The sequence below is a fragment of the Narcine bancroftii genome, chromosome 4 (assembly GCF_036971445.1).
Source record: "Narcine bancroftii isolate sNarBan1 chromosome 4, sNarBan1.hap1, whole genome shotgun sequence".
Lineage (NCBI taxonomy): Eukaryota > Metazoa > Chordata > Chondrichthyes > Torpediniformes > Narcinidae > Narcine > Narcine bancroftii.
The window spans coordinates 241,102,585-241,128,122 of NC_091472.1; the positions used below are offsets into that span (position 1 = coordinate 241,102,585).

General features: G+C 39.6%; 2 protein-coding genes across 7 annotated transcripts in view; one reads left to right on the forward strand and one right to left on the reverse strand.

The window, feature by feature from the left end:
* The window catches only part of LOC138761775 (ETS translocation variant 5-like), a 30,991-nt gene extending 13,713 nt beyond the window's left edge, over positions 1-17,278 (forward strand). For both annotated transcript variants that reach the window (XM_069934489.1, XM_069934488.1), the window contains exons 8-13: positions 3,827-4,065; positions 5,445-5,513; positions 8,330-8,398; positions 9,451-9,620; positions 14,301-14,402; positions 15,402-17,278. In XM_069934489.1, the coding sequence (XP_069790590.1) occupies positions 3,827-4,065; positions 5,445-5,513; positions 8,330-8,398; positions 9,451-9,620; positions 14,301-14,402; positions 15,402-15,620 (868 nt within the window). In that variant the 3' untranslated portion in view covers positions 15,621-17,278. The remainder of the gene's footprint in view (positions 1-3,826; positions 4,066-5,444; positions 5,514-8,329; positions 8,399-9,450; positions 9,621-14,300; positions 14,403-15,401) is intronic.
* A 598-nt stretch (positions 17,279-17,876) lies between these two features.
* Positions 17,877-25,538, reverse strand: part of LOC138761777 (nmrA-like family domain-containing protein 1) — a 238,039-nt gene continuing 230,377 nt past the window's right edge. For 4 of the 5 annotated variants that reach the window (XM_069934491.1, XM_069934493.1, XM_069934490.1 and 1 more), the window contains exon 6: positions 17,877-18,152. In XM_069934491.1, the coding sequence (XP_069790592.1) occupies positions 17,909-18,152 (244 nt within the window). In that variant the 3' untranslated portion in view covers positions 17,877-17,908. The remainder of the gene's footprint in view (positions 18,153-25,538) is intronic. The other variant, XM_069934496.1, reaches the window with a different exon arrangement.

The window sequence follows — 25,538 nt, forward strand, 5'->3', positions numbered from 1 at the left end:
TGTATACGCTTATCTTTGTGAGGTTTTTCAGTTGGTTGTTTTTCCAGACTCTTTTGTGTAGTCTTCCAAAGGCGCTATTTGCCTTGGCGAGTCTGTTGTCTATCTCATTGTCGATCCTTGCATCTGATGAAATGGTGCAGCCGAGATAGGTAAACTGGTTGACCGTTTTGAGTTTTGTGTGCCCGATGGAGATGTGGGGGGGCTGGTAGTCATGGTGGGGAGCTGGCTGATGGAGGACCTCAGTTTTCTTCAGGCTGACTTCCAGGCCAAACATTTTGGCAGTTTCCGCAAAGCAGGACGTCAAGCGCTGAAGAGCTGGCTCTGAATGGGCAACTAAAGCGGCATCATCTGCAAAGAGTAGTTCACGGACAAGTTTCTCTTGTGTCTTGGTGTGAGCTTGCAGGCGCCTCAGATTGAAGAGACTGCCATCCGTGCGGTACCGGATGTAAACAGCGTCTTCATTGTTGGGGTCTTTCATGGCTTGGTTCAGCATCATGCTGAAGAAGATTGAAAAGAGGGTTGGTGCGAGAACACAGCCTTGCTTCACGCCATTGTTAATGGAGAAGGGTTCAGAGAGCTCATTGCTGTATCTGACCCGACCTTGTTGGTTTTCGTGCAGTTGGATAATCATGTTGAGGAACTTTGGGGGACATCCGATGCGCTCTAGTATTTGCCAAAGCCCTTTCCTGCTCACGGTGTCGAAGGCTTTGGTGAGGTCAACAAAGGTGATGTAGAGTCCTTTGTTTTGTTCTCTGCACTTTTCTTGGAGCTGTCTGAGGGCAAAGACCATGTCAGTGGTTCCTCTGTTTGCGCGAAAGCCGCACTGTGATTCTGGGAGAATATTCTCAGCGACACTAGGTATTATTCTATTTAGTAGAATCCTAGCGAAGATTTTGCCTGCAATGGAGAGCAACGTGATTCCCCTGTAGTTTGAGCAGTCTGATTTCTCGCCTTTGTTTTTGTACAGGGTGATGATGGTGGCATCACGAAGATCCTGAGGCAGTTTACCTTGGTCCCAACAAAGCTTGAAAAACTCATGCAGTTTGGCATGCAGAGTTTTGCCGCCAGCCTTCCAGACTTCTGGGGGGATTCCATCCATACCTGCTGCTTTGCCACTTTTCAGTTGTTCGATTGCCTTATATGTCTCATCCAGGGTGGGAACCTCATCCAGCTCTAGCCTTAGGGGCTGTTGAGGGAGCTGGAGCAGGGCGGAATCTTGGACTGAGCGGTTGGTACTGAAAAGAGATTGGAAGTGTTCTGACCATCGGTTGAGGATGGAGATCTTGTCGCTGAGGAGGACTTTGCCATCTGAGCTGCGCAGCGGGCTTTGGACTTGGGGTGAGGGGCCGTACACAGCCTTTAGAGCCTCGTAGAAACCCCTGAAGTCGCCAATGTCCGCGCTGAGCTGTGTTCGTTTGGCGAGGCTAGTCCACCACTCATTTTGGATCTCCCGGAGTTTGCGCTGAAGATGGCTGCATGCGCGACGGAAGGCTTGTTTCTTCTCTGGACAGGACGGCTTTGTAAGGTGAGCCTGGTGGGCAGCTCGCTTCTTTGCCAGCAGCTCCTGGATTTCCTGGCTGTTTTCGTCAAACCAGTCCTTGTTTTTCCTGGAGGAGAAGCCCAGTACCTCTTCAGTGGATTGCAGTATGGTAGCCTTCAACTGATCCCAGAGGGTTTCAGGGGACGGGTCCGTGAATCAAACAATTAGCTACTGGAGGAACTCAATGGGTCAGACAGCATCCATAAATAGAAATGGTCAGTCAATGTTTCGGGTCGAAACCTTTCATTGAAATTTGGGCCTATAGTTTGCTGGATGTGAATGATGTGCCCTGATTGCTTTCCCAGATCTTGATGTTGCCAACTTCTTTGCACCAATTTTCTTCATCCAAGGTGTGCTTTCTGCTGCTCTGTACTGACCTCCAGGGTCTTAGCTGTTCCTTTCCCTAAATTAGGGAGAAAGTCAGTCTGGGCTTTCTGTATTCAGCATACCCTGTTCAGAGCTGAACATAGAGATTGACTTGAACTACTGTTTACAAGGCTCAACCATTTGAGTGAGGCATTTTAGAAGATCTGTGGAATTTTACATAAGCTCAATAGTGACACAGGGACAAACGAATTAGTGGGAATTTGAGCAGGAAAAGTGATAACATTGGCTTCCTTCAATCAGAAAATGCATCAAATATGCTGTCTTGCTCCAAGGCACTGATTAATTATTAATAATAATGATCATGAGTTTATCATCATACACATTGTACAATGAATATATCCATTGAGATTCTTGCTTGCTGCAGCTGAACAGGTACTTGTAAAAACCATATAGTTAACTTAGTTGAATTAAAAAAAAGACAATAAATATATGATAGGTAATAAATATTCACAGTAATCCTAGAGCAAAAATATAGACTTGCAATAGTTTTGTGCTGTTGGAGCAGTCAGTCCCTAACCAGTGTAACAAGGGGAGATCATTAAATAAGAAAGAGGAGCAGGAATAGACTGGTTTCTCAAGGCTGCTCCACAATTTAATGTTAACATAGCTGATCTGACCTTGTTGGCCCTCATTCCCTTCCCCACTGCCCCCACTCCTTCATAACCTACTGTCTAAAAATTCAAGATTGAATACATTAATTTACACAGCATTCCCTGCTCTCTGGTGGAGATCATCACAAATTCACAATCTTGTGAGAAGAAATGCCTCTACATCTCAGTCATTATTTTGAGACAGTGTTTCCCACCATGAGAGCAATGCAGTCCCTTCTTCCCATATCAAGCAGCTCATCTTCTGAGCTATCATCAGAAATAAGTACACATTGTGCCCCTGTCAAACCCTCTATCTCTGTGTTGCCATGTGCCTATGGAGTTATTTTGGGAGTCTCAGTAGAATAAATAAAAGACCAGTAATGTTGCTGAAATCTCAAAGGAGAGCAGGAAGATGGTATTTTGGGCAGCGGCAGCTCTCTGGTTAGCACCTGCTTCTGTGGCATCTATTGCTTCCCACAGCTCTTGGTTTCCACCTCTTGCCAAGTGGTATGTGCGGGATGCTGGCTGGAGACCATCTGGATATGTTTGTTCCGATGGAGGCATACCAGTAGAGCGATAGATTTCAATTTGGCAGGCAGGTTGATACAAAGTGGAAATGGGACTAATCCGACGGCAGTCAGCTGTGAAGGATCAGTTTACATGGAAAGTGGTGCCGGGGACCTGAGTGATTTGCAAAGAGCTGATTTGTGTGGGATCGCCTTTCAAGGTGCTAAATGATTCTCAAGAATTCTATTTTGGAGATGTGCTGACCAGCCTTCCATAGAGTCAAAGCAACATTCCTTTAGTTTGAAAATCCTCTTCTGTGATAATTTAACCTGCATATTCTGTTCAGGGAATTCTGTATTCTCTGGTTTAATGCAACAGTCATTTAATAAATATATGCTGCTTTCCAAAAAATACATTTTTATCTCGTAGTTCCACGTTTGACCAGTCTAGCATGTCTTAAATTAAGGATGTCACTGTATAATCATTTATAAATGGAGGTCTTTTTCTATCACTTGACTTCCAAATAGTTTTTTAAAAAACTTGCATGCTAATTTGTTGTAAACAATTTTTTTGCTGATTCTGGTGTGGCGTTCACACAACCTGTACATCATTTCACCCCCCCCCCCCCCCCAATTAAAACCTTTGGAGGCAATTTAAATAAATGTGTATGACATGGTGCCCACAGAAGGGCTGTGCTTTTATTTTCAATCATTCTCCTATGCAATCTTTTGTGTCTGGTGATAATATTTGCGTTGCGAGAGGTGACCAAATATATTGAATCTTTTTTCTCGTCATCTCAAAGGTTCCAGCGGCAGATGTCTGAGCCAGGCCACCCATATCCAAGTCAATCAGGGGTGCCCAACAACAGTCGGCAAGTATACCAGCGACAAATGTCAGAGCCCATGCCTTCACCATCTCCTCGGACTTTTAAGCAAGAGTACCACGACTCGCATTACGATCATGTCGGTGGACCCAGCAGGCAGAATTTCCAATCCCCCCTTGGGATTAAGCAGGAGCCAAGAGACTACTGCTATGACTCAGGTTGGTTTTCTGCTTAGGCAAGTATTGAAGCACATGGATCTGTGCAATCCAATCTCCCATGGTTGGCTATTGATTGCATGCTGATAGTTTAAAGGAATAAACCTGGACCCTCTTCCTGCCCTTGGGTATTTTGGATCGCCTTTGTTATCTTTTGACATCAGCAAGCTGAGAGATTTGTTACCACGGTGATGGGCATTGGTTGACATTTCACACGTTAAATTTATGGAGGTAGCCTGACAGACTTAGCACATTCTACAAAGCAACCTTTCATTTACTTTTGCCTTGCAGTGACTGGAAAGGAAGCCATTACATCTAGTATTTAGAATAATTTATTTATATTGATTTAGAAAAGAAATATTTTTCCCAGTGCTTGGTCAATCCTTATTTTTAAAGAGAAAAAAACACCCGAGCTGGGCTTGAATATTTAAAGGATAATACTTTTTGTAGATTGTTTGCCAAACTCTTTCTTTAAGGGTGTTATTTATCTGATGCTCCATGACGTAACTGTAAAATCTTCTAATCAGCTTAGGCCTATTAATACTATAACCTAACAGGAGGCAGAGAGTGGGGATTGCTGTAAAGCCAAGCAGATGGTTAAGATTTAAATCTAAAGGACAACATTTAACAGTGACTAAGGCTTTAACAGAATGGATTTTTAAAATGTAGGTCATGTTTTCCTGTACTTTGTGTCTCTATTCACCAGTTAGTTATCATTAGTTCATTTGTCAAACTTTCAGAGAGATGTTCCTTAATTGGTCAACAAGCAAGAAGCAAAGTTCTGTTAGCCTAATGGCAGTGTCTGCAGTTTGGTCTGAAGTGGCACGGCTGATCGAGTTTCATATGCAAGCTTGTGTTGACGCTGCTTTGGCGATAGATTCAGTGCAGTACTGAGTCTGGTTTTCAATGTAGACTTTTCTAATAGGCCATGTGGATCTTAACAGCTTAGAAGTGGCAAAGATTTCTCCATGCCAACAGCCTGACCTATCTTACAAAAGAGACTTGTACTTTAAATGATTTTTGTGCTTTACGGGCTTTACCATTAGGCAGGGGCAAAAACAGCAACTCCTGAGTAGGATACCCCCTCACTGAGCTCTGTACTTCATTCTTCCAACTGCTTCCAGGCAACAAGTCTCTGCTCTGAGTGTCTTGGTTTCTGGCCCTATACCTGTTTTCTCCCTTACCCTTAAAGAACAATTAGATTGTGTTTTCCTGTTGAATCCTAGTGTGTTGAATGATCATGTCATGATGCTTACTTTGCTTTGGCCTACCCAGAATGCTTCTCAGGTTTTCAGTGGGTTTACAATCCTTGTTTTTAAATAAGCTGTTGATGTCGTGGTCTCCATTAAAAGTCCTTTTGTTTTCATTAATCTTCTATTTAGAAGTGCCTAATTGCCAAACTTCATATCTGACGGGAGGAAGTTATTACACTGCTCCTAACAACCAAGAGGGTAAGTTCCATTGACCTCTCCACCAATGCTGTTTACTATAATAAAAACAAACTGGAAATTCTCAGTGGGTCAGGCAGGATAAATGAAGCAAAGGTAACAATGTGGGTTGACATCCTATCAGGTTCTAATCAAACTGAAAAATTGTTTCCCTCTCCAGTCACTGCCTGATTTGTTGGTGGTTTTTGGCATGTTTCCTTTTCACCCAAAATCTGCTGTTACTTGCTCTTTCACGTTTGTCTAGTGTAATAATGTGCACCGAGAGATGTGGATCCACAGCGGATGCAATGTTATAACCACCAGAGTAATCCAGTAGTGAATTTGACTGAAGTAATCTGATTTTAAGGGTTAAAATAGAGGACAGTATTTAGAAGTCAATGTTTTGACTCTGCAAAGGTAATTAAGACTATTGGTTGAAATAGAGCATGAATCCTGCACATAAAACAGATTATACTGTTTTCATCAGTAGGAAGAACACCAAAGTGTTTTGTTCATGTACACTGCAGAGTGCTAGCTGGTTGCTTGTACTTGTGGAACCACCTTAGTTGAGATGGATACCAAAACATTTGGGCAATCGGTCTTTTAAAAAAAATATGCAGCCCAGCTCCAAATTAAAAATGGCAAACTCATGCACAGTCTGATGTACTCCTCAGAACAACTCTTATTTCCACTTCCTATCACTTTACCAAGCAGCCGACAGGAAACCTGTTCATGGGGATTTGGGGACTGAAGTTACAACAGAAAAGAAGGATGAACTCTCAGCAGGTTCCTAGCTGTAAACTATTCGACCTGATCCTTTACAAAAGAAATTAAAATGTAGGTCTGCATTTTTCTGGAGGGTTGCATAAATGCTTCTTGAAAACTGTGTTTACTGGTAATGAAAATTGTTTCTTCCGTTTGATTTGTTCACATATCTACTTATCAGATTGAAAAGTGCAGGTGTAAAAATAAAATTACTTTGGAACGCTGAGGGTTTAACAGATCTTTTAACATTATGATTTACCGAGGTGTCGGGCAGCTGCTGGTGCGCTTCTTGTTCCTGTTTCTTGTACGTTCTCTGACAAGCAGAGTTATCTGCTGTGGCTACTGCATCTGTTGCAAATTTACCTCGGCCTTTTGATGAAGTATTGCTTGGTTACATATTTGGAAAAATGCAAGATTGTTCAAAAATTCAGGCCATCTGACTCAGTGTGGTTTTTTTTTAATATAAAGTAGCACAGATGCATGACATAGAAGAAAGTCATTTGACCCATTGAGTCTATGCTGGCAATTAATGCATTGCCACTCCCCCTCTTATTTTCCTGTAACCTATTCACATGCCCATTAACCACACCCTGATTCTCCTACACAGATTTTGGTAGGGTGGGGGGCAATTTGTAGTGGCAAAATAATGCATCAACTGGTACACTTTTGAGATGTACAAAGGAATCTGAGGAAACACGTGCAGTATCAAGGAGGGCATACAAATTCCACACAGATAGCATTGGAGGTCACGAATGAAGACAGATCACTGGCAAAGGCACAAGCTGCTGCACCACTGTGCCAGTTAAGCACGAGCAAACTACCAGCTTTCCCAGAGAATCACACACTCCCAATGGCACAGTAGCACCTGGACTTTGTTCAACCCAGACTTATGGTGCTACATGTTCTCCCTGTGACTACAGGACTTTCCCCTGGATTGCCCACATCCTAAAGATGTGCAGATTGATTACTGTATGTTACTCTAGTAAGAGGATCAGGGAAGAGTTAATGGGCAGGTGTAAAGGACAGATTAAAGGGAAACAAGGGCTTGTAAATCTTGGAGACTGCATAGATTCAGTCAGCTGAACAGACACCTCTATATCATAAGGAAAAGAATCAAGAGTTTTATAGCACAGAAATAGGCCCCATGGCATAACCTTTCCATCCCAACCAAGTTAGTTCCATGTGCCTGCATTTGGCCTACATTCCTATAAACCTTTCTTATCCATGTTTTTGTCTAAATATCTTTTAAATATTACAAACTCCTTCAATTCTAAGGCCAGAACATACATTCTATAAAATTTTAACTCGAGGAAAATTGTTTACTAGAACTTCCATGGCTTTTTAACCCCTCTATTTTCCATGATCTTGGGAGGTAAAATCATAAATCAATAAGCTCTTCAATCTGGGACCTATAAGATTGCTATAAGGGTCTTAAGTTATCCTTCTGGTTACAAAGTGTAGGTCAATGCAAATGCTCTGCAATAATATGACAATGTTACTGAGATTTATCTTGAGGCTATCCGATTTAGAATGCTTAGCAACATAAAGGTTTATCCAAGGATGAATTGTAAAATATAATCAGAAAAATTTAAAGCACCAATGAGGGGGACATTTTATTCCATTGCACAATCTCAAATAATAGTCCCACTATTTCCTTTTGTATTCATCAAAATAATCTGACTTGCCTTAAATTCATAGTGTACCTTTAATGGATTTTCATTATTGCCAGAAGCTGTTTTTTTCTGTACGTAGAAATTTTATTCTTTTCACTCTGAAATCTTTAAAAATCCTATTTACATTATGTAACAAAAAAAAATCCACTTCTTTGCATTTATCTGCATTTTACTTTAATCAGAATTTGATTTGTCATATCGTCGTGTTCTGGTGAAGACTTCTTATGAAGTTTTATTCCCATTCACTCTATCTCGAGAATATTTGGAACAATAAGATTCCTGCCATGTCAGTATTTGCTTTATAAAAGGAAATTTTTTTAACTTTAATTCTAATACGCAAGCTACTCATCTATTGCCAACTAATTAAACAATTAAAAATGTGCATCTTTATCCTTCTCCTAGGTTTCCCTTATGAGAAGGATCCCCGAATTTATTATGATGACACATGTGTGGTACCAGATAGGATTGACAGTAAGTTTTAAAATATTTAACTTTTTAAAAATCTGCTTAACATTGATTGCAAAGACATTTTTCAGTCCTTCATTATGGAACTGAAACAAGGTATCAGTTTTGACTTTGGTCAAGTTGCTTGATCTTGACTGGGAGATTTGTAGGATTTTTACAATTGATGGTGCAGAGGGACATGAGTCAAGGACCTGTTTCTTAGTATCATACAATATGTATGCTGGATAGTCCTCCTGATTGTCAAGAACCAGATTTCCTAGGTTGTGGGGGGGGGGGGGGGGGGGTGGGGGGCAGTTGAACACAACATAGATGCATGCAAAATGACCATTTGTGGTATTACTCAATGGCAGGTTATCCACAGGGACTGCAAACTCCAGCAAGACCCATATCTTTACTGGAATGGAAATATGAGTGGAATCTTTTAAGATGCAATCTATTCTATTTAGAGGCCCTCTGCTAATCACTATCTATGATGTACTTCTAACGTTAATGTGTTCATTACCAAGACCTGAAGTGTTCCCAATGAAATAATCACCGTCAGATTGAGACAAGTCATTTCTGTTGATGACTCACTTTCAGGCACATAATACTAATGCAGCAATTATGTAAACATTATAATTGTTTCAAGTCAAACCAAAAATATACTATAGAAGAATCAGAATCCTTGTACTCTCTCCCATCATTGTGCCACAAGATCAGTGCCCTGTTGGTGTATATTTTTGTTGAAAGGGATAAAATTGTGTAATTCATAGTTGCTTGTCTAGTGAGCCAGTCATGTTCAATATCAGGGCCTCTCTAATGTTTTTTCAAGTGATTGGTTCTTCTCAATGGAATTTTTGTTTGCTCTTGAAGGAGCTGCACATGTGGAAAAAGTAAATTCTCTACACACATCCTTTGCCAATATACAAAGTTCTAATCTCTCTAAGCAGATTTAGCCATAAGATTTTATTTTTTTAGAAAGTGGTTAGCTTCTGTGTGACTAGCTATTTTGTTAAGATGGGAACCGATTCAAGAAAACGACAACCAGCTTTTCATTTTTGGTTTTGATTGTTTAATAGATAAAGTCAAACAAGAATCCACAGTATACAGAGAAAGTCTGCCCTACCAACGTCGCGGTTCTTTACAGCTGTGGCAGTTCCTAGTAACTCTGTTGGATGATCCGTCCAATTCCCACTTCATCGCGTGGACAGGGAGAGGCATGGAATTCAAATTGATTGAGCCTGAGGAGGTGTGTACTCCAAATTTAATCTGTCAGTGTTGGTGAGCCCTGTATGTTGCATCTCCACTATTTCTATGTCCTGGATTTTCATAGCTCCACTGATGGCAGCCTTACCTTCAGTTGCTTAGGGCCTATGAACTGGAATTCAATCCTCGAGTCTTTGCAACGCTAACCTTTCTCCTTACAGAGATTCATTAAAATTTATTCCTTTGACCAAAATGATGGTGACTTTGATTTGTTGGCTTTTGCTGATGTTTCTGTGAAGCTCTTCGAGGTGTAATCACACAGAAAAGGGGCACCATGTAAATACAAGTTCTCTCCTCAGACTTTTCCTTGCTTAAAGTTTAACTCTGTGCAAGCAGACCATGCCGCAAAATATTTTGCATTGCTAAGATTTATTTTTGTGCTTGAGGATTGCTGCAGTGAAGCTGCAGTAAATTTAATTGTTTCACCACTTCAAACACCCACGTTCATTCCTGATTTGGGAGCTTTTGTGTGGACTTTGCATGTTCCTCCTTATGATCACATCAGTTTGCCCGTGGATGCTCCTGTTTTCTCCCACAATCCGAAGTCTTGTGGCTTGGAAGCTTCACTGGCCACTATGCCCCTAGTGTAGGTGGCAGGTGAGAAAATCGGGGCATTGGGAGTATATCTGATTAGGTTAGGGTGGATATGAATGGGGGAATGTGATGGATGTTGCTGTGAGAACTGACAAAGACTTGATGAGCCAGATATATGACATAAATATGACATCAGATATGAATGCAAGAAGCAAGCAACTTGATTTTTTGAATAATTCATCTGATTTTCATGTTTCAGCAGAATTATTTGGATAAAATAATCTGTATGGAACTCTTATCCTCTGCTAGTTTTTAACTATTGTATATCATGTTGCTGAATCCAGTAAGACAAAGTAACTATTCGAGGAATGTAGGCTATTTTTAACAGTGTACTTCCTTTACATAACCTTGAATCAGTCCATTATAATTCACAGTAAAAAAAAAACCCAGGAAATGGCCTGTGTTGATTACTGGTTTACACAGAAATCGTGTTCTGTATCTACCTGGGAATCAGATTCTGTGGTGTTCTAGAACAACTTCCTGGAAATCAGACAAAATATGCACTACAGTCCTGTTTCCAAGGAGATGGGCCTGTTTTCTTGTTTTTACATACAGTATTAGTATTTCTGTTGCCCCGGGCTTTTAATAAAACTATTCATCTGTCCTACTGGGGAGTGGAAACAATTTATGAATGAGGATCTGTCATTAAAGACTTGGCTTTATTAAAAACTTGGGGCACTGCAGAAATTATGAATGAAGCAGAAACAAGGAGCAGTCACATCTCTCCAGTGACTTCTTACAAACGTTTCTGCCTGGAGCTGCTGTCTGTATTTTTACATTTGCGTAGGTGACCTATGTGATGGCATCAGCCATCTGAATCTGCTGACTTGTTTTGTGCAACAGCTCAGTTCTGACTGGTTGTGGAATCCACAGATCATTTCAAAAGTGAGATAACCAGAATGATCTTGTCCCATCCAGAAAATAAGTCCTCCTAATTGTATTTTATGGCATGCGCACATTTTGCTCAATGTTTGCTAAGGTATTGGAATAAAGTAGGAAAGGTTTTGCTGAAACCACTGGACACTTTTTTGACTTGTACAAACAATTGTAACCACACAGAAAAGGGGCACCATGTAAAATGGTGCAGTTGATAACACATCCAGATCTGACTGAACTTGTCAAGCAACAGTACAGACCTGTTCAACAGAGAATGATGCAATCAATTGTTATACTTAACACGCCAGTCATGTCTTATTAATTAATTCTCGTTCTTTACGTGAACCACTTTTATATTCAGATCTGGACAACAATATCTGGACTTTTCTTTCCTGAGCCTTATAAATATTTAAATGTAAAGCTACCATTAAAATTCTTTCTTGGCTTGGCTTCGCGGACGAAGATTTATGGAGGGGGTAAAAAGTCCACGTCAGCTGCAGACTCGTTTGTGGCTGACAAGTCCGATGCGGGACAGGCAGACACGATTGCAGCGGTTGCAGGGGAAAATTGGTTGGTTGGGGATGGGTGTTGGGTTTTTCCTCCTTTGCCTTTTGTCAGTGAGGTAGGCTCTGCGGTCTTCTTCAAAGGAGGTTTCTGCCCGCCAAACTGTGAGGCGCCAAGATGCACGGTTTGAGGCGTTATCAGCCCACTGGCGGTGGTCAATGTGGCAGGCACCAAGAGATTTCTTTAGGCAGTCCTTGTACCTTTTCTTTGGTGCACCTCTGTCACGGTGGCCAGTGGAGAGCTCGCCATATAATACGATCTTGGGAAGGCGATGGTCCTCCATTCTGGAGACGTGACCCATCCAGCGCAGCTGGATCTTCAGCAGCGTGGACTCGATGCTGTCGACCTCTGCCATCTCGAGTACCTCGACGTTAGGGGTGTGAGCGCTCCAATGGATGTTGAGGATGGAGCGGAGACAACGCTGGTGGAAGCGTTCTAGGAGCCGTAGGTGGTGCCGGTAGAGGACCCATGATTCGGAGCCGAACAGGAGTGTGGGTATGACAACGGCTCTGTATACGCTTATCTTTGTGAGGTTTTTCAGTTGGTTGTTTTTCCAGACTCTTTTGTGTAGTCTTCCAAAGGCGCTATTTGCCTTGGCGAGTCTGTTGTCTATCTCATTGTCGATCCTTGCATCCGATGAAATGGTGCAGCCGAGATAGATAAACTGGTTGACCGTTTTGAGTTTTGTGTGCCCGATGGAGATGTGGGGGGGCTGGTAGTCATGGTGGGGAGGTGGCTGATGGAGGACCTCAGTTTTCTTCAGGCTGACTTCCAGGCCAAACATTTTGGCAGTTTCCGCAAAGCAGGACGTCAAGCGCTGAAGAGCTGGCTCTGAATGGGCAACTGAATGCCCATTCAGAGTTACCATTAAAATTAATAAATAGTTATTTGTCGGCACTGGCATGTCGCGATGTGCTGATTTCAGAAACAGTAACCACGGAGACAGTCACAGGAAGAACAGCCTTTTCCAAACCTTTAGTCTCACCGCATGCAAACCAAATAGAACAGCTGAAAAGAAATGTAAACATAGCACAAATGCTGGAATGGAGGAGGGAGTTCACAGGTAGAATTCAAACTCTCCGGATACAATCTTGGGATACTTATTCTCCCTTTCATTAATAGAGAGTGACACATGGTTGTAACTGCCTTCAAAGTAAATTATATAGTTCAGTACATCCGACCACACTTCTTTTATTTAATAATTAGATGATGCAGTTTCCTTTAACTGTGAGTACAAGACATTATGGAGACACAAGAATGTTGGAATCTGTAATAAAGAAGATCATGTGTCTTTACGCAATCACAGGACAACATTAGATTGTAAGGCTTCACTGCATCACCAAAAATAGGAAAGAGTTTTAAGAGGCTATTTTTATGTTAATTTAATTTTACAGCATAGAAGAAAGGCTCTTCCGGCCTATGAAACCCATGCTTCCCAATTTCACCCAATTAGCCTTCCTATCTCATACATTATTGGAGGGTGGAGGGAAATTAGAGCACCCAGAGGAAACCCATGCAGGTCATGAGGAGAATGTGTACACACTCCTTACAGACAGCTGCATATTCAAACCTGGGTCACTAGCACCGTAATAGCTTTGTGGTAACCTTCTGTCCAATAAAACTTTTAAAAAGTAAGCTGTCCCTATTCTACAGAACTGCTAAGAATCAGATGCTAAGAATTGTGTGAACATGGCCTTTGTTTGTGGCTTCAATAACTAAATGATTTTTTTTTAAGTCTTTAGGAATTAGATAATTCTGCTGTAGAACTGTGGAATCTATACTGTTGGTAGTGTCTCAGATGTGAGCATTGTGGATGTCTGAATGAAATATTTATACCACAACAGTGGCTTCACACAACTAAAGAGCCACCTTGAGATTTTGAAAATGTATGAAAGATTTAGTCACTGGCCAATCAGATTTCACCTGAATTGAAAGCTTCCTTATCTGATTTGTATGTCAGTGGAGAAGGTGATGAGCTAATGTTCTGTGCTAATTTTAGAGGCCATGAGCTGACATGAAGGAAGCAGTATTAGAACTAACCTTGGTTGCTGCGTCCATTTCTGATAAATGCTTGGTGGGTGTACCTCGCTCATTTGATCACTTGGAGATCTCCAAGGGATTTGAAGCCTGCATTAAGTTACAATATTTGATGGACAGTGCGCTAATTTTAGGACCTCTAAGGGCCGTTTGGGTTTTAACAATATTTATTATTCTGAATTTTTTTTGAATTAACATTGGTCTATTTCACAAATTCATATTTGTACTTTAAATTAATTAGGTTAAAATATTAGAAAGGATGTCCTTGAGAGCAAATGGGCTGCCACTTTCACCCTCATTCAAAGATAGGTGAATGGATAAGAACTAAATGCTCTCCAATATCTCATTTAAAATTGTGCTTGTCACATCAACAAGCCCATTAGTAAGCAGCTGATGCAGAGCTGCTGTTACGGTAATGACCTATGTGGTTTCCATTGACTCCTGCCTTTACTAAAATGTACACTAATGGGATAAAAATCAATAGCATATAAACACAATCTGTGGTCATTTTATCTGTACATCCTTTTAAGAGTTCATTTGCACTGTGTCCTGAGCTACAAACATGTCAACACATTTCTCTGTTCCGCTACAGGTTGCCCGCCGCTGGGGCATCCAGAAGAACCGCCCTGCGATGAACTATGACAAATTGAGTCGGTCACTGCGCTATTATTATGAAAAAGGGATCATGCAAAAGGTAAAGTGTGTGTCAGCCTGTGTGTGCATGTGCGCACTTCCAGAGGGATGGCCCCGCCTGTCTCTGTGCAGGTCTTTGCGAAACCTGGCAGCATTTGTGTGAAATCTGCATACTTATTACCCAAACAGCATAGTTAACATAAGGATGAGAGTTTGTTTTCCATCCTATGCACTGGGGTTCATGGATAAGTTCTGGAGAGCAATGCCCTGCTGTTACATGAATATGACCAGATGCTCATTTCTGCCATTCTTTACCTTGACCTCACTCCAATTTAACATAGTAAGCAATTTTGTTTTTGTTCAAAATATGGGTTCAGTCTTTCAAAACAGTAGAGCATATTTTCTGTTAAAAAGCCATCAATTAAGTTTGAAAGGCTGGCTTTTCCCTTTGTGGCTGCAGGACAACAACTGTTCTGTTGGATTCCCCATGGAGGCAGGTGATGAAATGGGACTATAAATCCCACATATTTCCTTGCACTTAAGATGGAAAATCTGCCCCCTGTGCCAAGTGCAGCAATCGCATTTAGTTTAATAGAAAGGAACAACTTTAAGAGAGAAATGCAAGTATTTCTTTATACTTAACCAAGTTCATTGAAAGACATTTAGTTATTTCTAGTTCTTTTAAGTGTTTTGAAATTTTTAACCACTTTGCATACCGGTAGTTTTTGCACCCAAGGCCTTCACAGACATTTAATCTCCTTAAAAGTTTTTTTGAAAGGTTGGGGCATGGCTTGCTAGCTTTGATTGAAATGACGCTGCATTGGGCCTTGAGAGTAAATTGGTTGTTCATCTCATCCTTTATCAAGGATCTTGTTGGTCAGTGGAAGATCTGATCCTTTTTGCATTATAACACTTTTAGTCTAATTATTCTAAACGTTTTCCTTTGCTGGTATTATTGTATTGGGACACGGATAGCATTTTACTTCTGGTAATTCTTTTATCTACAGCTTTTAAATTCATCTCTAGTTTGACATAATATATGTGCTTTTCTTCACTCCAGGTTGCAGGGGAGCGATATGTGTATAAGTTTGTGTGTGACCCTGAGGCACTTTTCTCAATGGCTTTCCCAGACAACCAGCGTCCCTTTCTGAAGACTGAAATCGACTGTCACATTAAGGAAGATACTGTTCCTCTGACACATTTTGATGATAATGTGGCCTTCTTGCTGGAAATGGATCACTGTAATAGTCTCCAGTATCCAGAAGGCTTTGCATATTGACTGAATCACAGCAGCTCTTGTGACTGAATGCATCACTGTCCAGCAGATAAAGTGCATCCTATGTGGTATACTGTTGCACTTGGCTGCATTAAGAATCCAGCTCTTTAGAACGTGCAAAAGCCTAAAAGTTGTATGGTAGCATCACCCTGCTGAAGAAGCTGCCATGTGCTTCACTGATGATGCACGAACAAGCGTGACTTAATTTGCTTAAGTCCTCCACTTTGATAGCCATGGGGGGGGGAGGGGGGGGGGAGAGCCTAGCAACCAGGCAGTGTGTGTTGCTATCAGAAATGCGTTCAGGTGTGGCATTTGTGATTATTCAGTGTGGCATTCACGGAGCTTGGATTGACCGTGTGGCTAGCGTTTGTAATGACAATCTGCTTTGTGTTGAACACAGTTCTTTCAGCTGCCTTTTTGATGTTAAAGGGCTTCAACTTGCACAATCCCACAGTTGTATCATGGGTTAGACTCGGAAAGGGAACTGTGTGCACTATAGCATGTGAATCTGTTCCCTGGACTGGATACAAGCTGGTGCTGTATTAAAATAGCTAAAGACAATAGTCCTGTCTACCTGAGACTTAAATAGAGTACAGCTTGTAGTTTTTTTTGTTTTATTTTTAAATGCTTAAATGTTTTGAATTTTTGAAACCTGAAGTCTTTGGCACCTTGCACACATTGTTATTTTTGTCTGCTCTTTTTCTAATTACACATGTATATGTAGCAATTTCCAAATGTTCCACTGTATTTATCAAATGAGAAAAATACCTTTTATTCAAGTTTAAAACTTCATTTGATACTTTTTCTTCCCCTCCAACTTGTGTCCCCATCCCAATCTCTTCTGCTGTGCCTCCAGTTCTATTATCCCATCCTTGTTCAAAAGAAAAAGCCAAAATCAGATGTTTGATAATACAATCCAACTCTCAGGAATACAGTTGTATTCCGTACCATTTGTACATATTATCATTCCCCATAAGGAGTTCTAGTAAGATATTCTATCACTTTCTTTTAGAGTGGGTGAGAAGGTGAGGTGGGGAAAGGGAAGAAATCTGCAGGTATTTTTCAAAATATTTTCAAAATAAATTTATTAAATTTGTAATTTTTTTTGTCTTTATACTCAAGGCAAAATCTTTTTGTTAATGGCACTGCACTCTGAAGACAAGAGTTCCAATATTTTGATGATATTACTGCTTTAATCAGGGGGTTAGGGTTTACTGTGTAACACAGTTAATTCTGCTGCAGGTTATACATGCCTGCTTCAAGCTTTGCACCTATGATCTTTTACAGAAATCTAAATAATGGTATGACTGTTTCTGCTCATTGTATCTTGCAATGGCATATTGCAATTGTATAATTGCAACATATCCACATTATTTCAGTTCTTGACATTTTATGTATAAAGTCCCCAGGATTTATATTTTTTTTTGGAAACAAAATTATTTTTACAACAGGTCTCAACTGTATTTTATTTTGGCAGTTCAAATGTTTTGCTTTTACTTTTGAATTGTGTGCTGCAAAGTATGTAAATGACCCATTAGATTAATCAAGCAAATTTACAACTTTTATTTTCAAATCCAATTGTGCATTTAAGGGAAACTCTGTCATGTACACCAAATAAATGTTTGATCTCTGTGTACAATAAAGTTTTTCTGGTCCTTGCGCTCACTTATTTTATGTCTTTGTTAAATAAGGGTCAGCCATCAGATTAATAGTTAGGCAGTACCCAAAAGAAAACTTTCCTCACCAGTCTAGTTCTTATGGTGTAGATGGCACAATCTTCCAATCTTCCTTTCCATCTTAACAGCAATGGAGGAGATAATTTTATCAGCAAGATCACAATCGTAGTTAATTGTACCTTGGAAAAAATAAGGATTAGTTCAAAGTAATTATAGACAAATGGAACTAAGAGGGGTTGATATGGTAATGATGTTGTTATATTGATGGATTTTAAAAGGTAAAATTTGATAGAATACCATATAATTGAACTGCAGGGAAAACTGAAAGACAAGCCTGAATTCAAAATGCTGTGGCAGGATTGGTAGAAAATGGGATAAGTGACAAAGCAGAGAAGTGATGAATCCCAGCTAACATACTGGAAGGAAGTGGTGTTCCATTGAGGACTGCCTGAGGATTCTTGCATCATGTCAAAGGCAGCAGCAAAAGCTTATGTCAGACCCAAACCTGGCATCTCTCAGCAAGACAGAAGATATTTAAACTTCAAGACTTGTATAAATGCTAACAAACTCAGATCAATATTACTTAATCCTCAGGAATTTTAATTGGTGAACTATCTAGATTTGGATCGTTTGGATGTTGATGATCACTTCTTGTACATAATTTGATGGGATTAAGTAGCCCCATTCTGCCCTGGCAGTCCCTGTAACAGATGAATGCAGAGGGCTGAGAAGCAAGGCTTGATAGATAATTTTCCCTGAGATCTCTTTACTGCTGAGGGTCCAGTTCTCCATGACTTTTCTAATGTCTTCTTGGTCAACATCTATCTTCCAGGTGCCAATAATGATCTCCACAGTCTTCCTGTATCAGTAAAAAGACAGTGGACATAAACAGGCTGTTCAATAGCTTGTAGCCAGTTCATTGAGGAAATAGAAACGAGTTAACCTGTTAGGTTGAAGACCTTCTGTTAGAATGACCTCCAAGAGAAATGGATAGATGGAAACAAACCTTCAAAGATTGCAGATTATGGGAAAATGACTGTTAAAGGAAGATGGGGATTTAATGATTTTGCAAACAGAAAAATACATGAATATTGACTTCTGAAAGCAGTTGTGTTTGGTGGATTGACATTAAAATATTTATAGTATAAATTCAGATTTGACACTGATTGTTTATAATTTTCTAACTTTGGTTTTAATTGTGTAGTGAATCCGAGAGTTGATTGGGGCACAGAGAACTAACCAAACCACTTTCATAAGACAGGTTGGTTATAACAAGTCTTGTTGGTTTTCAAGATTTCTGGGAATCCAGCAGCTCAAGAGAACAAAGGGCAGTTGGATCAATGCAAAAAAAAAGCACAAAAGACAAAATATTTGGATGAACTTCTATAAATCACTTGCTGGTCCCCGGATGGATTTGGCCATCATATTTTGGCCATCATATTTTTGGAAAGATATCAAGGCCTCAGAGAAAGTGCAAAGTGTACAAGAATGGGAATAAGAAATCAGGAGCTCGGCTACATGAGATATTTGGCAAAAGGAATTTGATTTCTTGAGCAAGAAATATTGAGATAAAACTGGACAAGCTGAGTGTTTTCAGCAGAGGGGCAGAGGCTGAGGGGGCATCCATGGCAGGTGTTCACAATTGTGAAGGCATAGATAGGGTAGAAGTTGGGAAGCTTTACCATAGGAGAGGTGTTGAAAACTGAAGGGCATGGGTTTAGGATAAGGGGTGAGAGGTTTAGAGGAGATAGGAAGTTTTTTTTTTAATTTATATCACATGAGAAATTGCCATGTTAGGGCATCTTTGCTTTAAAAGATGCTTCCTCTAAAGGCTTTAGTTTTTAATCTGCAAGTTCTTGGATGGAAGCCACTCAGTCTTTTGAAAACATGAGGTAATACAAAGGTCTGAAGGAAGCAAATTGAGAGGGTGGTGGTAAAAGTTGGAGGGGGAGCAGGAGGAAGGGAAAATCAAGGCAGGAGGGGTACATAGGGGAAGGGTTAAACAATGCAATAATGTGTATCATCCCATTCCCCAATCTATGTAATGCATGCACTGATGGGGCTGACCACATTATTCAATAGATCCACATATCTCAATTCCTGATGCATAGATGCTGTAATTTTAACCTACAGATGCAGCACATTAAAATTAACAGGAACCCATCAGAAATATGAGAAAAACACTTTTTATGAATGAATTAAATGTAAAAAATTGTAATTTTCATTCTAATCCTACTTCCTAATGCCAGGGGTGGTTAATAAACTGAGGACAGAGAAGTATGGTAATTGGGGGGGAAAAAGCGAGCCAATGAGAACATTTTAACCCAAAAAAAGTTATGACATGAAACACAAAGATAGTGGAAGCAGAATCATTGAGAATTTTCTAAAGGGAATTGGGTAAATAATTGAAACATATTGCAGAGCCAAGGAGATAGAGGTGGACAGTGAAATTAAGTTATTGGAAGGATGAAGTGCTTTGACCTTTTTCTGTGCAGTATCACTCTGCAGTTCATTGAACTAAGTTATAGTCCTGTAATGGATAGCATCTGGATTTCCAGATACCTGTGGAACCTGGATATATAGACCTTTTTCAGGCTTTGCCTGTTTTTATTCCCGCCTTTTTTTGATTCCCTTGATTCAATCTTATATATGAAAGAACAAACACCCTCACCTAAATAATGTCCATCTACAAAAACTTAAAAAGAATGTAGGTTTAGCCTTACCAAACTTTAGGTTCCATTATTGGGCAGTCAATATATAAAATCTTACATTTTGGTCATTCGATATTAATAGTGAAGACTGTCCAATTCGGGTCTATTTGGAATCTAATTCTGTTACAAAATTTTCTATTATTTCTCTTCTTGGATCCTCACTTGCCATATCTTTAAATAAAGTAAGTGACAGCCAAGTGGTTTAAACATACTTTGAGGATCTGGATACAATTTAGAAAATATTTTGGTTTACTGAGTTTTTCTCTTTCTAGTCCTATTTTTTCCAAATATTTCTTTAAACCTTCCATGATTGACGCAGCTTTTAAAGAATGGTATAGATTGGGCATTAAAGATTTATTTGTCGAGGGAAGTCTTGCTTCTTTTGAACAACGGTCAGTTAAATATAGATTACCAATGACTCATTTTTAAATTATTTATAGATTAGAGATTTTTTGTCATCTCAATTACGTACATTTCCTAAAGCATTGATAAGAATTTAACAGATATAATTTTTAATTTACAACCTTTATATAATGGTTAAATATCTAACATTTATGAGATGTAGTTGGAAATAAGAGAGGCTCCCTTAGATAATTTTTATTTTAAAAAGCCTGAGAACAGGACCTACAGCTTTTAATCTCTGAAGAAATTTGGAATGTAAGTTTTAAAATTGTTAATACCTCATCTTTATGTGCTCGCCACTTCCTCCTCCAATTTAAAGTAGTCTATAGGGCTCATATGCCCAAAGCCTAACCATCTTGCTTTTATGTGGATGTATCTCCTTGTTGTTATTGATGCAACAATAGAGATGCTTCATTGATTCATTATGTTTTGAACATGCCAGTTTTCGGAAATACTGGAATGAAGTACTTCAAACTTTTTCTGTACTTTTTAAAGTTAATTTTAAGCCTAATCCTTTAACTGCCTTGTTGGAGAGAGTGGTATAATTTTAACAGCATCTGACTTGCATATATTAGCCTTTATTTATTTATGGCTAGGCGGAAAGTGTTGCTCAAATGGAAAGATGTTGCTCTGCCTATTCATGCTCAATGGCTACGTGATGCTATGTCATGCTTAAATTTAGAGAAGATTAGATGCTCAATTTCTGATTTGAATTTAAATTTTCAAATACTGAATTACTTTTAATGCCAAGGTGTTTACTAATAAGGTAATTTACTACCTAGAAAAGGATTTTTTTTCCTTTCTTTGCCAAACAGCTTTGTTTGTGGTGGTGGGCTTAGATTTTCTTTTTATTATAAAATAATAAAATATTACTATAATTTGTTTCATTGAGAATGCGAGGTACCTTGGATGAATTGGTATAATCTAAGTGTAGTGTATTATTTTTTGACTTTTAATATGTATCTTTATGTACTCTACATTTTTCAATGTCGAATTTCAATTATAAAAATATTGAAAAAGGAAATCTGGATGTGCCTTCTAGAGGACGTAATTGCTGGTGACTGAAAAAACATTGTATCATTGGACCTAGACAGCTAAAGACACTACTGAGGATGGTTGGGCAAATGGAATTTGGGGAGCTTGAGCTGGATGAACGCAATCGTCTTGCAAAGTGATGAGGTGAGAGGATGACAGACATGGGGAGGGCATTTGAACACCAGCATCAGGTAATCCACACCAACAACAATAAATGCTGGAAATAACCAGTAGCATGAGCAGAGAAAAAGAGATTCCCCAATACAGTGAAACCACTGGTATCTGCAATTCAAGCAACCAGTAGCCTGAAGTAACTAGCAAAAAAAAGAAAATACATTTTAAAAAATTAATAAGAATAAAATAATAAGCAAAAAATACGCAAGTTTAAAATTGTAAAAGTAAATGTCCTCTGAAGTGACACATGAACTTTGTTGAAGATGGGAGAAAATATTCAGCCAGTGGAGTGCCTTGGTCGTGGTTTGCTCGTAGCAGCTGTTTGAATAAGTTTGTGTGAAACAGTGATAGTGTCGCCCAGGATGAAGAACTAGTTGATGCCGCTCGCCGTTGAGGTGACTCTCTTAAAGGGTCTGCTTATTCCTGCTTAGTAAGAGTCGCCCGAGTCAGAGACTTATCTGCAAACTTGGGGGAATGGGAGGTTAATTATCTATGATGTTATTGGTCGTATTTTGGGCGACTCTGTGGAGGGGGAGGAATCTGCAGATGCAGCAAAGGTTAAATGTTTTCAAAGAATGAGACTGAAAATAAAGTAAAATGCTATAAGGCTTATATATTCATGCCAGTGAAGTTTGTTTAGTGTAAGTACAGTATAGTATTTTTGTCTTTTAAACTGTTTATTCTTCATGCAGGTCTATTAGTTAGGAATTGTAGGAGCAAGCCTCAAGCAACTTGGAAATACACTAATCCAGCACCTACCAATCCCCACAGGTTAGAGTTAGGGTTAGGGTTAAGGTTAGCAGGGATTTTCTTTCAGATCTGTGCTGATCTGCACAAGGAAAAGGGAGAAAGAGAAAAACTGCACTTATGCAGCAACCTCCTTATTCATTGCACCTTATAATCTATTATTTAAATTCCATCTTAAGTTTCACATAATTAACTTCAATGTCCTTAACCTAAGGAAGAGTAACATTATGAAAAATGATGACCTATCCTGTAACTCATTGCTGAAAAGTGTTAGAAAGTACAAGATTGGGTTTTGCTGCAATACCTTCCACAGATAAATAGAATCCCCACACTCTTCCCACGCTACACCTGTTCATTCATTTCTACTCTTCCCTTCCCAAACCTTACTAACACTAATTATTCCAGGTGAAAAAGTGATGCACTTACCCTTCTTCAAGTCTGGACTGCATTTGGTGTTCACGATGTGGTCTCCTGAACACTTTAGAAACCAAACCTAGGGGTGACCCTGAGCTTGCTGTTGTATGCCCTTTTAATTCACAATCCCATTTTATTCTAAAGTGTCGCTGGCTCTTAACCTGCCATATGTAAACTACAACAACACCTTATCTTTTGTCCAAGCACTTTGCAACCCTCTGGAATAAACACTGAATTTTCTAACCAATAAACTGCTCTTTCATTGTTTCCCATTACCAGGTTTATGTTCCCTTCTCATCCTTAAAAGGCTTTGCTGACAATCAGTACTCATGCTCCTTATCACTTATACCACCTTAACCCATCTTCAGATAGGCTTTTGTCTTATATCATACTCCTTAGAACCATAGAACACCACAGCACAGAAACAGGCTCTTCAGTCCATCTAGTCAGTGCTGAACTATTATTCTGCCTAGTCCTGTTGACCTGAACCTGGGCCATAGCCCTCCCATCCATGTACATGTTGAAACTTTTCTTAAATGTCAAAATTGAGCCCGCATTCACCACTTCAGCTGTCTGCTCATTCCACACCTCCACCAATCTCTGCATGAAGAAATTCCCTTTAATGTTCCCCATAAACATTTAACCTTTTACCCTTAACCTCTAATTCTTGCCTAATATAACTTCCTTTCCCCAATCTACTTTTAAAACTGAAAACTCTCCATTCTTACCCCCAGTTCTGAGGATCGCTATCCCAAAATCTTGAACAGTTGTTCTTTCCATAGCTGCTGCTTTACTGGTTGAAATCTTCCAGCATTTTTAGTTCTTGTTTCTGCATCTACTCCATTCACTTGACACCATCGATTTAACAGAATGTGTGATATTTCATGGAAAACAACAAAATTGTAAAAGTATCAAAGGAGAAAGTTAAAAGAATATCTTTTATTTGGAAGGCGATGAGAATGTTAATTATATTACCACTGGCTTAATGTCATTTTATTGAAAAAAATGGACTGAATAAATATTTGAAAAGGAAGGGAATAAAATTATATTAACTAAAAGAAAATGTGCCAAGTGGACTGTTACTCCCCAGAGGAGTATATGTTAATCACAAACGAACAGTCCTTGATATATGTTCAACATAACAGTTTTGAATATCCAGTATTAACATGTCATCCCTTTAATAACAATATCAAAAATAAAATTATTTCAAAGAATTGGAAGTCAAAAGTATAAGAAAATTGTTTGTACATTGTGACAGAATATAGATATGTTTTTGGGAGATAAATTGGGACAGGGTTTTAGTGTAGGTCACATACAAACACTTTAAAACAGATCTTATTTAAAATACTGGAGCTCTGCTCATGCGAGACATGTTGGGGCCAACAGTCTTTGGAAAAGCTTTGGAGAGTGCCCAATAGACCTCACTAATGGATTGTTGTTTACAAAAAGGCAACAGATGAAAGAGTTTGTCGAAGCCGCATTCTGTCTGGAGTGGAACTTACTCTTCTAGGAGGATCATGTGGTTTTGCAAGCAGAGAGAGAGAAACAGGCTCTTTGTGTGCGCGTGCGCGTGTGTGTGCGTGAGAGAGAGAGAGAGATCTGTTCTAAAGTCAGCAGCAGCAACTGGAACTGGAACAGGACAAGCTGGCAAACTTGTGGAAAACCCCATTGGAAGGCGGATTTTGAGTGCTTAGTTCAGTCTGTTCTTGCAAGAGCAGAGTACTGGCTGTCTAATGTTTCACTTGGAATAAGGAAACAAAAAGGAACTCTGTGGTGTCCTGAAAGAAAGAGGTTATCATCTGGAGAATGCTGAGGGGGCAAGATTCTTCAGCAAGACACTGAAGTGGCTGATGGAAGTAAATCAGTTGTGGGTGTCCTGGAACAACACATCTCTCTCTCTGAAATCCGGCAAGTACCTTCCTGAGTGGTAACCATTTACCCTTCAAGCACCAAAGCCTGGTGAACTTTATAAATGTTAAATTCTGTGCACAGTATAAGAATTGCCTGAAACCAGTGAACTTGAAGGAATGACAAGTGAGATTAGACTGTGAATCAAAGAACTTTTCTGAATTACACACACATTACATACACGAGCACTTAGAATTAGAAGGGGGTTAAGTTAGGTTAGTTAAGTCAATTGTGATAAGTTAAAGTGTGATTCTGTTTTCATGTTTAAAGATAATTAAAAGCAACTTTTTAAAAGTAACCTTTTATCTTGGTGAATATCTATTGTTGCTAATGTCATGATAATGAATATGTATGAGATGTACCGGAAGTCACGTGGTAGGAGAGAGAGATAAGAGCACAAGCAGGAGAACAAAGGAAAACGGGAGAATAAAGACACTGAGAAGTTTACCTGATAAAACTTGTGTTTGATGTTTTATTAATTTCACATTTAGGGCCACAAATGTGACATTGGCGACGAAGATGAAAGAAGCTTGAAGAAAATCAAAGACTAAACAAGATTACAGAGGACTACAGAGAACTTCAAGGTGATAAGAATTTTCTCTTTGACTAAATACTTTTGGGGCTGGAATATTTCCTCATGGCTGGGGCAGACGGTGACTTTCTAACACATAGTGGAATTGCTCATTTTGACCCAACGGGTGATGCAAGCACTGTAAGTGTGAAGTGGAAGGCATGGCTGGAAGAATTTGAATCCTACGCCAACAGTCGTTGCCTATTTTTAGATACCGGTACAGTTGAACAAAAAGCGCAGTGAAGGGCGTTACTTCTTTTGACTGCTGGACCTGCAGTTTGGG